Source organism: Chelon labrosus, assembly GCF_963514085.1.
Source record: "Chelon labrosus genome assembly, chromosome: 12".
In the NCBI taxonomy this organism is placed as follows: domain Eukaryota; kingdom Metazoa; phylum Chordata; class Actinopteri; order Mugiliformes; family Mugilidae; genus Chelon; species Chelon labrosus.
In genome coordinates, this window is record NC_140345.1 from 23,259,369 (window position 1) to 23,276,676 (window position 17,308).

At 43.4% G+C, this 17,308-nt stretch overlaps 1 protein-coding gene across 4 annotated transcripts in view; it reads right to left on the minus strand.

Moving 5' to 3' along the window:
• The window catches only part of ncalda (neurocalcin delta a), a 59,037-nt gene continuing 41,729 nt past the window's right edge, over positions 1–17,308 (minus strand). For all 4 annotated transcript variants that reach the window (XM_084556370.1, XM_084556373.1, XM_084556372.1 and 1 more), the window contains 4 exons: positions 13,008–13,418; positions 5,596–5,701; positions 4,104–4,225; positions 1–2,299 (listed from right to left, as the gene is read on the minus strand). In XM_084556370.1, the coding sequence (XP_084412496.1) occupies positions 4,128–4,225; positions 5,596–5,701; positions 13,008–13,385 (582 nt within the window). In that variant the 5' untranslated portion in view covers positions 13,386–13,418 and the 3' untranslated portion in view covers positions 1–2,299; positions 4,104–4,127. The remainder of the gene's footprint in view (positions 2,300–4,103; positions 4,226–5,595; positions 5,702–13,007; positions 13,419–17,308) is intronic.

A 17,308-nucleotide genomic window follows, 5' to 3' on the forward strand; every position in this document is an offset into this window, starting at 1 on the left:
TACGTCTTACCCAATTAACCAGACACCACATGAACATTTTCACACAATATAATGTAAATTTAATTTTTTTTGCCTTTTAAATTGACCAAAAAAACAAAATCCTTTGTTCCAAAACTGCAGTCACTAAATACAGGATACCATACAAAACCTACAAAATGCAACAATTACAAACATTTTGTTCAACATATAACAATTGTACTCGTATAAACTTATACAATACTGTTTTTGTTTTTATTTGGCACTTGACCACAAGATGCTATTTTGTGTTTTTAACAGAAATGTTACACCTGACACAGCTTTAAAAAAAAAAAAAAAATATATATATATATATATATATATATTTATATATATATATAAAAAAAACAATAAAAGCAACACGTTGTGACAGCATCGTTGCAGTAGTTGCAATTCTCCATTTTGTTGGTCGGTATCTTTATTTTTTTTTATTGTCTTTACAAAAACAAATAAAATAAAAAAATTAACTGCAGTTAATCAACTAAACAATCAAAGAGTTTGTTTTTTTCTGATTGCAGTAAGAGGTCCGGCTCGGCTCTGCTCGGACCTGGAGGAGGGCTCGGTTACATTCAGGGGAGCTTCACACATGTCCTGGTGCCACTTTAAAATATCTGGAGGAGAGTTTTGAGTTGCAGCCGAGTGACGGAAAGTAATAGTGAGAGATAGGAACAAAAAAAAAAAAGAAATTCACCGTGCACTGTCTATAATATTCTGCAATATTGAAAGAGATGCTGCTCTCTGTGAATGTTGGGTCCTGTTGAAGATACAAATAAACTGGGAGGAGATTTAATTATTGAGCTCAGCTGAAACTCTCTCTCTCTTTCTGTCTCTACACACATATATATATATATATAGATATATATATATAATTAGTTGTACATGGTGGGACCATCACTGGTATGAACCAACAGACGCGTGTCAGCTCTGGCAGCCCACACTCATGCCAATAACACTGACCACTGGTAGTACTAGCGCTGACAATACCAACATACAGAAGCGAGCACAGAGCTGGAGGGGCGACCGGGCCGTTAGCTATCCATAAACATACGTCACGAACACACACATGCGCACGAGTCACATGCATGCGCGTTATTTAAGTCTACGCGCCCCCGTACCCAACGACTGATTCAACATGCAGCGTTTCAAAACATCTAAAAGTGAAGACGTCTCCGCTCTTCACGCAGTAAAAGTCGGAAAAAGAAACTGTGTTGCATGCTCGGTTTCCCCGCAACAGCTTAAATAAACAAACATTTTATTTTTTTTTTCATTTTCATCATTATTATTATTATTATTTCACAACATTTGTTCGGAGCATTCTGGACTAAGTGGATTTGCTTTACAAATTTAGGTGCACTTTAAAATATCTACACTGTACTCAAATACTTTTAAAAGACTAGTTATCTATTTTCTAGTGCGCAGTAACTCTCCGCTGGTGTCACTGGTAGGAGAGAGAGGAAAAGAAAAACACAAAACACTGGAACAGATGACGGGTAGAGGGATGCTGTTCATCCCTCATAAGGGACTTCACAAAATCAAACTACTGATACCGGGTGGGGGTGGGGGGGGGGGGTGGGGGGGGGGAGTATATGCATAGGAGGAGCATCGTGTTACGTTACGTTCTCGTCGTCCCAGCACAAAATATGAAACAAAGTCTATCGAGTTTTGCAAAAATACACAAACACACGTACACATTCTCACGGTGGAAAAGAGGAAAGTGAAAGCAGTACTCGTTCTGAGTGAAGGACAAACTTCACAGGTCCCGTCTGCAGATTAGATGATCTCACCTACAGTGTGTCCTGTTACTCAACACCATCAAGTCTTCTCTCTCTCTTTCTCTCTCTCTCTCTCGTAGTCTCATGCACACACTCTGTCTATTATACACATTAGAGTGATGGAGGCTCTGTGTGGCCCCGGATGGAGGGTACAGAGAACCAAGCAAAGACACTGATAAAGAGACTCCAGTTTATACTGCATATATACAACCTACTGTAGACCTTCTTCACACTCTCACATGCCTATAGGAGAACTGAGGGGTTCAATTACAATCGGTGGGGTAAGAAAGACCCGTGTTTGTTTGGAGTCAGGAGTTTTTTTTTTAGTTTTTTTTTAGATAAACAGATTTGGGGAAGGGGAAACTGGAGAATGTGGCTCCTGTGTCCATCTTTGAAAGTCCTCAGTACATACTGAAGGTCTGTGTCCTTCATCGTCATCATCTTGTCATTCTTCATCATCAGTCTGCTCCAGAGTGGAGAGTTACGGGCATTTCAAGTCACCCAAAGAAGCACTGCAGGGAGACAAGGTGAAGATGAAACAGCCAGATTAGTAATATACCAATACACCAATCAGCCACAACATTAAAACTACAGACAGGAGAAGTGGATAACATTGACCATCTTGTGACAATGCAATTACAATGTTCTGCTGGGAAACTTTTAGACCTGGCATTCATTCGTGTGGATGTTACTTAGACATGTAGCACCCACCTCGACCAGACCAGACACCCCTACCCCATAGTAATGACACTCCTTGATGGCAGCAGCCATCCCCAGCAGGATGCAGCCTGACACAGGCACACACACAAAAACGATTTAAGAACAACTAAAAAAAACATGAAGAACAGCACAAGGTGTTGACCTGGCCTCCAAATTCACTAGATCCCAAACTGATCAAGTGTCTGTGGGATGATCCACAGAGGCCCCTACCCTCAAAGGCCCCCCACTAACAACATCCTGTTACCAGACACCCTCAGAAGGACCATGCCCATTCTCTGATGACTCACAACTGTTTTGGAGGTACAAGGGAGACCTACACAATATTCGGAAGGTGGTCATAATGTTATGCCTGATCTGTGTATAACCCTTTCATATTTTGCGTCACACCCAGTGAAAGTTAAATCATGGGAGTTCAGGAATAGTGTAGCTTCAGTGCAGCGCCACCATTCAGTCGATTCACTGCACACACAGCTGGGGCACACTCATTACATGCTAATGCATCACATTCATAATCTTGGCTCCAACAGATAGCTCATCCCACAGCTGGAGTGATAACCACAGCTACAGCTCCGTCGACGAGAGAGCAGGAGACGCATCTCGACACAGCTCACCTATTTTTTTTATTTTCCACAGATCATTTCGAAGCGTGAGTGGTATTGCGAGGGAATGCAAAAATTTTGACGGGGCTACTCTAATTTTATCATCAGCTCATTCAAATCTCGTCTCAGCCGCAGACAAAAACAACATCTACCGTCTACAGTGCTTTAACTCTACTCTACAACAGGAAACACACCATTTAGATTTTTTTTCCAGGATAGAAACAGGAACAGATAGAACAGTAAATTGGTTAAAATAACCAGAAAACCAGTCCAAACAAACCTTTATTAATGGAAATGTACACAATTCGTCAAGCAAAACAAGAGTCTGACGTGTCCACAGAGACCGCTAAGTATGAGGCTTCAGCAGAACAATCAAGTGGATATTCTCCAAAGTCTGAGTCCCCTCTTTGTGTTGTATTCCCGTTGAACTGTGAGCGTGTCCTTTAAGACCCACATCATCAGCCACAACTGTCAGTTCCACTATTTGCCTACAGGGCAGAAAGAAGAGGTGATGACAGCACAATGCATCCTCTGTTGCGACAGCTAAGAATGTTTTTTAAAAATGAAAATCCCAAAAGAAGGTGCCCACAAACACAGCATGTCAGAACGGGTCATATCCTACATGTGGGGGCTTTAAAAAAAGAAGCTTCAGCGCATTAAAACCTTTAACACTTGCTCTAAAATACCAGGCCACCTCCTACAGAGCCAGTGACATGGTGGATGACCCATCCCACATTCTGCCCAGCGCTCTCATCCTCTGCACCGACTCCCTCCAGCACGCGTCTCCTCTGCCTGGGAGGCACGACTGTTCGTGGGAGAAACACCTTCGTTCCTGAGAATGAACTGCAGCCCTCCCACGTTACAACCACTTTTAAGTGAGTCCTGCACGACTCCAAAACCGAGAACACTTTGCTGTGTTGAGGTTTGTTTTACACACAAAAGTTTCATTCGATCAGTGGAAAGTGAGGTGGACTTTGTAGCCGAGTGTGAGCCTTACAGGTTTTATGTTGATGCCTCAGGTCTAGAACTGTCCAGCACTGCTGGGGTCGCACTGCAACAGGCGGACGATGGAGGGGTCACTCTTGGCCCCTTTGATGAACTCCTCCAGAGATAGTTTGCCTAAAACATAGACAGCACGGGGATGTAAGTCAGAAGAGAAACAATCTTTTTGTCATTTATGCTGCAACACGCAGCAATAAACCGAGGAAGGGTAAAGGTGCTAAAGGCAATCAAAAGTTAGATTTTGTGGCCCATGTCATAATGACCTCCTGTTTTAACAACACTGCAAATGACAGTGATTACCCTACAACACATTGTGGTGCATTTAGCTTTTAGCTAAGCGGTTCTCTAATGGGTTGTTTAGTCATCCAGCTGTAAATGTGCGCCTGATAGATTCCCGTGCTACGTCAGAGACCTGTGCATGTAGGTACAGCTAATTTTGAACCAAAAGCCTAATCTGCTTATACCAGTTCTCCTAAATCCTGGAAGGTTCAAGGCGAATCTCTTAGAATTATTTGGGACTGTTCTGCTGCTCCTCTCTTCTTCTCTTTTCCTGTCTCCACTCAGCCGGCCTCAAGCAGATGGGTCCCCCCATATGAGCTGGGTTCTGCTCAAGGTGTCTTCCTGTTAAAAGGAAGGTTTTCCCTTTGCCACCGTCGCCTTACTGCTTTCTCTGGTGGTCTCTTTTGCAAAGCATCTTGAGACAATTGTTATTATTACGGATGCTACATAAACAAAATTGAATTCTTACTTAAGAGCCTTCAGTGCATCCTAATGTTTTGTCACCAACAGGTGGCAGTGTTGAGACGGCTCTTCTTTCTCCTCAGAAATAGACTGGAGCTGCCTCCACAAGCTGCTCTCCACTCGTGATTCTCATTAGACGAAGCAAAATACATCCAGCACAGTTGTGCTGCTGTCACTTTTCTTTCTGTTCCTCTTCCCTCCTCCTCCTCCTCCTCCTCTTTCTCTACTCCACCCACCCACACAATGCACTAATTCCTCATCGACCACCTCTCTCTTCCTAACATCTTGTCTCTTTGTCTCCCCCCGTGCTAAGGGGTCGTTAGTTCTGTACGGAGGTGCTTTTTGAGTTAAACTGTAACCCAAGTGTGTCGCGTTGACTAAAATCAAAAGGTCATGAGTGAACTGTGCTGTCGGTGAATGGCTTCTTCAGGCTGGAGTGCTCTGTAATGGGAAACCAGGCCAGTTTGTGTGTCAACAGCACAGCAGGTGGCAGTGACAAGATGTTCAATACATGTGCACGTTAAATGCACTGCCCGTCTCCGTCTGTGGACTCGATCAATTAACACTTTGTATTCAACGGCTTTAAAATACTTTTCGTATATTTTAAGAGAAGCACATAGTAGTTGTGATCTTAACAGAAATGACCAACAAGTTGTTTTAAAGTCGCCACCTTCAATATGCACTCCACTCCTTCAGCTGATGACTCTACTCTACTCCCTAAACGGCACTGAATGAGGTTCGCCTACCGTCTTTGTTGGTGTCCATCTGCCTGAAGATCTTCTCTGTCCTCTTCTCAGGTGTCGACTCGTCCTCGGGCATCTTCATCACAGAGGACACCATCTTATATATTGCCTGCAGAGGGACACACACAGGTTGGACTGTCAGAGGTAAATTGGTGGACAATAGAGATCTCACATGAATTTATAGACTCACTGTAGGTGTTAGGCTTGAACCTGTCTGATGATTTCACACTGGATGTCAGATCTCAAACTCACTCATCAGTTCACGTATACGTTAACATTTGCTGCAGCAGTTATTTCTGCATACCCCTCACGTCCTGTCACTGTGCTCTATGCAAATATAATGTACACACTGTAGCGTGAAACAGTCTAGTGCAGCTTTGACCTCTTCGTCACCCCACAATGGAACAAAAAGGTATCGACAGTAGCATGAAATCTGCTAACGATGCCAGAGTGATGATTAAAGACTGAACTACTGAGTTTACCGTAACACTTCGGCCTGTTATGGTAAATGATTGAACAATTACGTGTTATCTAGCCTATCTGCTACACTGCCAACATGGCCCGGCACGTTTTATAAAAGGGATCATTTATACAACTATCAGGCATAACATTATGACCACCTTCCTAATATTGTTTAGGTCTCCCTTCTGCCTCAGTTGTGACTCATTAGAAAATGGACATGGCCCTTCTGAGGGTGTCCTGTGGTGTCTGGCAACAGAATGTTGTTAGTGGGGGTCCTGCGAGGGAAGGGGCTTCTGTGGATCATCCCACAGATACTTGATCAGTTTGGGATCAAGTGAATTTGGAGGCCAGGTCAACACCTTGTGCTGTTCTTCATGTTTTTTTTAGTTGTTCCTAAATCGTTTTTGTGTGTGTTCCTGTGTCAGGCTGCATCCTGACTGAGGAGTGTCATTGCTCTGGGGTGGGGGTGCCTGGTCTGGTCTAGGTGGGTGCTACAAGGTGTCCAAGTCCACATAAACGCCAGGTCCAACAGTTTCCCAGCAGAACATTGTGTTGTCACAAGATGGTCAATGTTATTCACTTCTCCTGTCGGTGGTGATAATGTTATGCGTGATCGGTGAAGCTTTCTAGTGGCTTTCTGCTCTCTTTACTTCGCTTCTTTGCATATTGTCACTGAACCACATCCAGTGAACATTTTACAATGACAAAGTTTTAACTGTAAATTGGTCTCATCACGGCCGATCTGTCTCCATGATATTTTCTTCTATTGTTTCTAAAACTTAACGCCTTGAAAACGTTTGCAGTTGTATTCTTGAACCTGTGACATTAAAGCTGCTTCTATTAAACTCATTTTACAGTGTTTTACAGTTCGTCCTGTCTTGATAGAGTTAACAGAAAACACCATATTCTACACCCTCAGACACAGACGAGGCCAACACGTAGGAGTTTACCACACAAGGGATCTTATGTAACGCGTCCCCCCCGTGATATTTCCTTTACTGATGTAAGGGACATTTATTCTTCTGTGTCACAAAAGCAAACACACAGGTGAGTCAATGTACAGTACATTCAGAATTAATTCCAATATGCCAGCTCGTCGCACTGCTTCGCCCTCTCTTTATGATTACATATTCACGGGCTGAGGTAGGGAGGGGTGCAGATGAACGTAGCGCACATACACGAATCCCTCGCCGACTATTTATCAGTGTTGTGTCTCCTCTGCTCTCTGTTGCATGTTTGGCAGTAAACAGTGAAATCACAGCCCACTCTCTCTGTCTCTAATAAGGAGGCGGATTTGAGGGGAATGGGAGCTGACATGTGAACAGAAGAGGGCTGATTGTGATTACAGTACAGCCAGAGCCATATATAGAGGTGCTGGTTATGCCTCCCATTACACTGTGGCAGGGCGGCCCAGCTCCCGGGTCACGGTGTAGCTGAGGGACAATCAGCAGGCGCGGTCAAAATCATTTCAGTTTGGAGCTGCGTCTGTTATTAATCAAAAGTGTTTTAGTACATTTAGCCAATATTGCATGTAGGGGATTTAGCAGCTGGTCTAATCCAGAGCAACGCAGTGGAATAAGCTTCAATGTCCTAATCCTAAAATTACAAGCAACCAATAAGAAGTGAAGCGACCCGGAGCTTATGGCTGTGTCAATATTCCCGGTTCAATGAAAACTGAGACTTTTGGTCTCAACCCAACTTAGTCTGCAGTGATTCTCATTCATGCTCACTCGCTAAACTTTGATCATCTAATAGATAGATAGATACTTTATAGGGAGGCATTGGGAGGGACAAACAACCTTCTCAACCTGTCCATGGAGCAGGACAGAGACAGAGAGCTTCTCTGGCTGACTACGGTGTCGTGTAGAGGGTGGTGGACATTGTTCATTATGGTCCAGATTTCATTCAAGGTCTTTGCATCTGCCACTGATGTCATGGACTCCAGCTCTGCCCCTACCACAGAGCCCGCCTTCTGCATTATTTTGTCCAGCCGTGAGGTGTCCCTCTTCTTAGTGCTGCCTCCCCAGGACACCACAGCGTAGAAGAGGGCACTGGCAACGATAGTCTGGTAGATGTCCAGCAGCTTATGGCAGACATTAAACGACCTTAGCCTCCTGAGGAAATGGAGACGGCTCTGACCTGAGTCTATGCTAGCCATGCTATAAAAGTCCAGTTTCTGATCCAGATGTAGACCCAGGTACTTATAGGTCTGAACCACCTCTCCACACTCCCCGTTGATGGTTTCAGGCTGCAGGTGTGACCTGGACCTCCAGAAATCCACCACCATCTCCTTGATTTTAGCTGTATTGATCAGAAGGTGGTTCGCTTCGCACCAAGTTGTTCACCAGATTCTTGTCATCTCATCTGAGAACTTCGACATATGGCATGACTATTGCTCCATTAATAAAATTTAAGGGGCTTTGTAGGAGACTTTGATGTCTGCCATGTCTGCAGCTGTGATTGACAAGTCTTGCTCGTCTGAGGTTTGCACTAGAATACCGGTCCTGAAACTCATTGTTGTTGTAGCTAACATTATCTTCTGTGGACTGGCCAGTGTTTCCAGTAAGCTAGTGTTTGCGTCTCTACCAGATAGTGGGGACCGTTTCCAAAGTCGTTAACAGCGCTGGTTTATGCCTCACCTTTGGTGTAGTGGGCAAGCCTTACGCAGACCAGCCCTTATTTAATACGAGTCTTTTTTTAGCGTTTATTTGATTAGTGTTTGTGAACTGACAGGAAGCAAGTTTAGAAATGACCTCATGAAAAGTTACAGGATAACAGACCCCGAGGTCAATGTGCTTGTTGGAAAAAAAAAACAACGACCCAACAGTACACAGCTATTTAAGGAAATCCCAGAACGCTTGAAGCAAAACGTTTGCTCCCTCAGTTTTAAAGATTAACATCTTTAGTAGGAACCAGAGGCTGAGAGCCACAGAGAATGAAAGGGTATTGGATTTTAGTCTCACCAGTGGACGTGTTGGCAGCAGGGAGCTTCTAGGCAAGAACACAACATTATCCCCTGTGAAGCTGGAAACAGCTCGGGCCACAGTTAAGTGAGGACAAACAGATATGCTGCTACTAAGCCGCAACTCTGGACTATTACCTAACCACTTACGAATGTGAGGGAGAAGGAACGGATCACCGCGTTCAAAAATATCTTTGTTTCTACCTTTCATCTTCATACTACAGAGAGAGACAGATGTGCATAAGCAGAGTCTGAGAGAGGCAGCAGGGCAACGAGAGAGAGAGAGAGAGTGAGGGAGGTCGTCCACTCGAGGAAATTTGCATCGGTGGAGCCAGCTGAGCTGTTCTGTAGTAATAAGCAACACACACACACACACGCAGCCTCTTGTCTCACCCTCACACCACACATGATTCCCATGGCGGCTTTATCCGCCTGAGCAGCGATCTGCTCATTTATCCATCTATTCTATTTAATCTCACTAAATCACCAGCATGAATGCTCGCTCCCTTGTTTTTTTTATTCTTTGCCAGTCGAGTCATTGAACTTCCCCTCTGTGCCTGCGTGCTCTGCTGTTAGCGTCATGTTTCCGAGGATAGGTAGACGGAGGTTAGACATCAACTATTGATGGAGAGGATAAAACAGTTTAATCTTCCTCTCCGTGTGTTCTGATTTCGTCATTATCTGAGAAGAAGACGAGCCAGCCTGGCTGTTATCCCTCCCATTCAATTACTCCCACAGCAAGGCTAATTATGAGCATCACCAGCATTTACACACTCTCTGCAGGAGAGAGCATTAGCTGGTTGGAGTGAGCTGCAGCTCCACGTCACAATGGCGAACGGAGGCAAGTGTGAATAGAAAAAAAATGCTGGAGGAATGACAGGGGGAAGGACTGGCAAGTGCTTTCTTTGACAAATAAAAACAAAGACCATAAAGACAAGAATATTTGCTCATACGTCAGTGTGAATGTGGAACTGCATGCACTTTTATACATACTGCAACCAGAGGCCGTGGGAGGTCAGTAAGTAAAGCTAAAAGTAGAGCTCCTTAGATAGCTGTATTTGCATAAACAATATGCACAAGTCAGAGACGGCTTGAATAAAATATTTTTGGGTTCAAACATCACTTCATAAATTCAGGGACCTTACAGAGTATTAAGTGAAACCAGTGAAAAAGCAACTGGCTGCATGTCATTTTCAATGGAAGCCCTCAACGTTGAGAGGTTGAGCAACACTTCAACAGCAACAACATCACTGGCCACGCTTACCTGTATGTTGCTTGTAGTGTGAACATAGCATAAGTAGTCCACAGAAATGCTAATGGATCTGTGAAGCCATAGTGTTTGGTCACAGCTTTGACATAAATGTTAATGCTAACAAGTTCACAATGAAAATGCTGTGCAAGAGTTGTACTGTTCACCATTTACTGCTATCTCAGTTTAGCCCATTAGCATGCTGACGTTTGCCCGAGACAACATTAATGTCAAATTACTCTTCAATTCAAGACATTTTGTTCATATTTGGACATCACGGTGTCCATAAAGAGAAAGTCAGGGAAAGTCGGTAGGCATTTTAGTCGAGGGACGCGTGGGTTGGCCTGCAACCATTACGACCTGAGCACAGACGCCGCAGCAGAAAATGAAATGGATTTATGAGAGTCATTTTATGAGAGTTACCTGCCAAATCTGCTCTTTGATAGCCCTGGGAGCAGATACTGCGATCACAATGAGCTGCAGACTTTGAGACAGATTAAAGACTTTGAGCTCGGTCGTCGTTTTAACTTCAGCAGTTCTCTGCAGAGGCGGGCAGCTTTGAAAACCCGGAGAGCCAGTCAGCCAGCCAGCCAAATGCAATGGGGGCGTGGGGGGAAAGGCATGAGGATAGATGAATGCAGTGCGTATGTGTCTGACACAGAGAGGGAAATTGAAATGGCCCTGGGCTTTTTCTAAATCAAGCAATGGCGCTGTCTAATTTAATGAGTAAAAAACAGACCCCTGCTGCAACGAAACTTGAGTCAGAAACCGCAATTAATATGTTTTGCATGCCTGGTGCAACAGGACGAGATTTCTCAGTGATCAACAAACTGCAGCTAATTAACAACTCGAAGAAACAGTACATGCACTGACACCCATTCCTTCAAGAACTCTCCTTCTCTTGTTCACTTCAACTGACGAGCCCCGCTAACAACCAGTAACAGCCGTCTGAGTCACCGCTTTCTGTTCTCTCGTCCTTGTGAACAGTGCCACCTTTTAATGGAAAGTGGGCAGAGGGATTTATGTTGTCAGGCTGCAGGAAGAGGTGACAGATTGAAGTCTGAATCACGACGGTCTCGAGGTGGGAAGACTAATCTAACCTCGGAGCGGCGGCAGGTGAGCACATGTGAGGCAGAAGTGCAGATTCTTGTTTCCTGGGGTTGGCTCTTGGAAATTAATTAGAGAAATGGGCTTGATTAGCGCCCGTGTACAAGCGGTGATTGGACTCGCACTCCAGATGGATGGACGGAAAGGGACTGGAGCTGAAGTGGGCAGGTGAGTTACCACACTGTGACTGCACCCACCTTTTCTGTACAGTTGTTATAAATGGGAAACTTAACTTTAGAGATCAAATCCATTCTGTGTACCAGCATGTAAACATGTAAGCATTTTAACATGGAGGTCTATGAGTCTTGACTCACTTTTGGAGCAAGCCTCAAGTGGTCATTCGAGGTACTGCAGTTTCTGGCACTTCTGCTTGACTTACAATCAGTCTCAGTTTTCCTTTTGGCTTCTTCTGAAAAATAATCTTTCCTTCTCATCTTCTACTCCACCTTTACCTACTCCATTGTAATTTTTTGCCCCTCCCATGCATCTTCCTGTCCTGACATACATCACGCAGACATCCTGTTTCAAAAATGACTTCCAGACTAAAGACACAATGTTCATCAAGAGAGAAAATTAGTTTAGACTAAGCAGGGAGCATTAAGCTGCTGTTATGTAAAAAAAAAAAAGAAAAAAAAAAGAGAAGAACACAGCCAATTTCAAATGCTGTATATACAGAGTTTGTGTGCCGATGTGCTGAACGGTCTGTTTACATGAAGAGCTTTTGTGCAGGAAATGCCACCCACACTCCCCCCCTTTTTCCTTGTGTTTTTTTTTTTCTTTCTTAAAGGTGAGCTGCGGCCTGCTGCACAGCATTAAAAAAAAATATCTTTTAACATGGAACGTCTGCTCAATTTAGTTGGCATTTGTCTCATCCTAATGGACGACAACATGTGTCTGCAGCACCAGCTTGGATTTAACGTAGACATCCTTCGTCATCGGTCCAGTACAAGATAAAACATGATCCGACATGACATTATTATGTCTTAACACAAACTAAAAGTCAGCGGAAAAAACAGTATACACTAGGTTGATTACGCATAAATGGATTAAGTTAAGCTTCAGGGCCATTTGTTCCTTTGAAAGGTGTGGAGCAAATGGAAAAACTGTCCTTTTTGTTTCTAAATAAGGCTAAAAGTCAATGCTGACCTGAATGAATCCCTGTTTCCAAAGCTGCTCTCCTTGGCAGTACGGGCTATGTTTCCAATCGATCTAAATGCATCTTTCAAGTACACTGTCATTTCAAAGCTGGCAGCAAATTAGGTCCTAAACGACACATCTCAGAAGAAATCAGAAGTTAGGAGACGGCAAATCCAGCCCCAACGTCTATCTGAACTTCCTCTCACCCTGATGTATGTCCTGCTGTTCTTAAAATGCCAGCACTGTTTTCTCTTGTCTCATAAAGAGTGTGTTATGGATACGGTGGCTGCACTGTTAATAAAACACTGTTTAACAATAACTGCTCTGGATAATGTCACAGTTAGAGTGCACGTGTCTATGCGTCGCCTGACTTGAGCTGCTCACGTAATACAGATATTTTTCTCTGTAGTGTGATTTTCTTTCTTTGTGTTTCAGATACTGGAAACATTTCTTATACATAGACTGTTGTGCAGGATTACTATACAACGACTCACTCACCTGTACAATCTCCAGCATCTCAGATTTACTGATGTACCCATTCCCGTCCAGGTCGTACATACTGAAGGCCCATTTCAGCTTCTGCTCCAGCTTGCCACGTGACGTCACACTTAACGCGATGATAAACTCCCGGAAATCTATCGTCCCGTCGCCGTTGGCGTCAAATGTGCGAAAGACGTGCTCTGCGAACTTTGAGGCGTCTCCGTAGGGGAAGAAGTTACCGTAGATCTTCTTGAACTCCTCCATGGAGAGGTTCCCGCTGGGGCAGTCCCTGAGGAAGCCCTTGTACCACTCTTGGATCTCGTGCTCGGTGAAGTCGGTGCTCTCCAGCAGGTCCTGCATCACCTCAGGACGGAGCTTGCTGTTCTGCTTCCCCATGTCTGGTGGTCCTGTCAATCACTCGGCTTACAGCTGGAAGACACAGTGAGAAGTTTGGGCTTTAGACATCATGCGTGTAGACAATGTTAATTGCTTTAAAATCGCAACCACAAGCTGAATGGAAATTGATCTATGGATGAATTTTCAAAGTAATGTCATCATGAGACAAAAAAGCTAACAGGATGTTATAATGACTTTCTCTAATGCTAACTGTCAGCCTTTTGTGATATGTGATCTGCAAGTAAGTTCTCACCATTTCCCAGGCTTGTAGAAGAGTCATATAGATTAGCTAGGGCGGACAGATGTCTCTTAATGTAAGCCGTGCAAGAGGAGTGTGATACACACATTTTCTTCTCAGACGTTCCTGGTTTACAGCAACTAGCTCTATTTCAACAAACCAAACATGTCCATGTATAAGCATCTCCGTGGTCTTTTTAGCTCCCCAATGCTGTGTCACTTTGTTTGAATGGCGTCCATCACCAGCCTAAGAGCAAATAACAGGTAAATGCAACTGTGTGCTTCATCTACGGTTCGAAGGCATTACCGCTTGTTGTGCGGGCGGATATTTCAGAAAGCAGATTTTGTTTTACAGCACGCCTATTAAATTCCACTTTACTCGGAAAGAGGAGTTCAGAAAGTGTTTTGTTTTGATGCCTCGATCCAAATAATGCGTCAGGTAAACAACCACCAGACCCAGCTGTTCTGTCCTTGAGTGGTTTTGTTGAGGTATGAACCGAAAAATGTAAGCAACCTTTCTTTTTTTTTTCAGACTTTACATTTATCTCAACAAGGATCATCACTCCCTATTTTCCTTATTTTTTTTTTTTTTTTTTTTTTTTTACAGTCGACTGGAACTTTCCATGGAAACAGCCTTGTGTACTCTAAGCACACACAGCACCATATGCTCTACACGGGTTTAATTACTCTATAAAATCTCTACACGCACTCTAAACTAGACTTGGATGCACAGGAAGGAAAAGGTGGTACAGTCAAACGATGTGTAAGTCTAGACACTTAGCAAACATCATTTGAGAAACAATTTCTCTCTGCTCTTCCAGGAACTGGCCTATCAGTGTTTGTTGTGCAGATCTTTATGAACCGGATAAAGCTTTAAAATCCCTGTTTGCGTTCGGTTCAAATGTACGTCTTAAAAGGGACGTGTGACATTTACTCAAAAATAGTAACGCCATTAGTCGTCGTCTCCTTGCACATGAATAAAGGGCAGTTTTATTTCTTGTGACTATAAAAGTTGCCGCCATGAGTCATTAAATGACTGTTACGCGATTGCTGACCTGGATATTAAGGTCATAAAACATCTCAAGGAACAGACATTTATTTGTGCACTCATTATAGTCTTTTGTTTGACTGGAAAACGTTTTATAGATCCACTGCGAGTCTTCTAGTAAAATCTGAATAACCAGAAATGTTGATTACTTTCATCATATTGTATTAAACGTGCCATCTAAAATTAATAAATGAATAAAGCATGGAGAGATGCCTTTTCCCAACTAACTGTCTGTTTTCCCCAAGTTTTAAAATTTGATTCAGTCAGACAACAATGTACTGGTTATTTTACACGCCCGTGCATTGTCTATATTTATTTTTATGATTATCTTGTTTATATTTTGTATTGCACTGGAAAGTTAATAATAAGACATGGAAATCGTGACAAGTGACACAGTGGACGAGTCTTTTTTTTTTTTTTTTTTTATCTGCCCTTTTGGAGACACAAACAGGAAGTGCCTGCTCCTGGTCTCAGTGAGATTGTCCTCTCATTAATCATGCTGTGAGTGTGTACGAGAGTGCACCATATATGTACATGCTATAATTAAATTACAGGACCTAAATAAAAAAAGATTATTACAACATATGCAGCAATGTCTAACGCCCTAAGATGCGTTACAGTTGAGGTGTTTAGGCTGAGGGAGTCTGTGTACAGTATGTATTCAGCTCTGCGCTGGCCTTCACTCTCAGGAAATGAGTCACTCATGTCCTCAAAACCACCATGAATGCGAGCGCGCCGTAGGAAGCCATACGAGATGAATAATACCTGCTGTAAGTTTGTTTTTCACATCCTAGTGAGCAGGTCATCTACAGTTCTCAGTTGACTATGTGGTCTCACATTGAGAAGAAGAAGAAAAAAGAAAGTTCAGAAGCTGACAGTCTGGTCTATAAGCAGCACAAGTCAAATGAAGGCTGCCGCCGTGCAGAAAATTCCACAATGTAAGCAAGGGTATTTGAGAAGAGATAACATATCGGAGTGCAGAATTATCTACTCTAACAGCCTGATGGAAAAGCATGAGCTGCAGCCGTGCTCTAAATCACAGTCAAATAACCAGCCAGGCACGACTGAACAGCTTCAACTTCTTGTGTAGTCAACAAGTTGATAAAAACGCTTCTGGTGATTGGATGGGAAAGAATCGCAATCAAGGTTTCCAACTGCCGCACAGGCACACCGAGAACAGTGGCATATTGAAAATGTGGGATGTGGAGATAACGCGGCGATGGATGGTAAAATTTAACAGGTTGCACATTTATCAGTGAGAAGGAGAGAACCTGGAGACTGGAGTTCACGGAGGGTGCACTGCATAGTGTTTGCAGAAGAGAAAGCAACTGAATGCAGCACCATGACTCTAAATCTCCACAGACCCCTTCACACCCTAGACACAGAGCATTGTATGCCAAAACCACCCGCCGCAAAGTTAGTTTCTTCCCCTGGGTCGTTGCTCTTAGGTTCAAATTGTTCAAATTCTTTATTTATGTGTACAGGTGGATAGAGATTTATTTTTTACGCTTATTTAAGTTCCGAGTTTTTGTACAAGAGATGGCTATTCATTCCAACATTCAGTGTGCTTGTAGTGTTTTTCTAACCTGGTCAGAGATCTACATTTAAGGATGTTATATTCCCAAACATCATGGCTCTAAGAGTCTGTAGCCTCGCTAGCAGCAGGCTGCTCTTGAGTTAAATCCACAAGCTAACAAAGACGAGTCTAGCGGGAAATCCGGCATGTTAAATATTTACCATGCTGTCAATCTCAGAGCAGCTGATGGAGAATGCCACCGGTTTTAAGTGTGTTTGGTTTTGAATCAAAGCTGGACAAATTTTACCCACACGACAGAACTTACTGAATCACAGAGGGATTGCCTTCAGGAAAGCTCTGTGCTATAAAATGTAATAGCAACAAACATATACTGTAGTTGCTGTAATATGACACTGACAGAGTCTCCAGCATCATTGTAGCTGTGCTAACCCAAATCTAATGAAAGAGAAGTGGTTGAACACGCCATACTGTACACCGATCAGGCATAACATTATGACCACCTTATTAATATTGTGTAGGTCTGCCTCCAAAACTGTTATGACTCATCAGAGAATGGACATGGGTCTTCTGAGGGTGTCCTGTGGTGTCTGGCAACAGAATGTTGTTAGTGGGGGGGGACTTTGGGTCCTATGGGTTGAGAGGAGGGGTCTCTGTGGATCGTCCCACAGATACTTGGATCAGTTTGGGATCTAGTGAATTTGGAGGCCAGGTCAACATCCGGCTGCATCCTGCTGCCGTCAAGGAGTGTCATTGCTATGGGGTGGGGGTGCCTGGTCTGGTCTAGGTGGGTGCTACATGTCTAAGTAACATCCACATAAATGAATGCCAGGTCCAAAAGTTTCCCAGCAGAATACTGTATTGTCAAAAGATGGTCGCTTTTTTACTTCTCCTGTCAGTGGTTTTAATGTTATGCCTGATCGGCGTATGTTTGGGTGATGGTCTGTATGTCCTTTGTCCTTTAATAGCGTGTGAAACTGAACAATTGAGGGTTTGGTTGAAAACATTTAAGAAACTCAGACTTAATGCCAGCTACTGTAGTGACTCATCTTAAAGGTGCTGCTACAAAAAGTGACCCTCGGAGTGATTACACCTCCGTGTCAG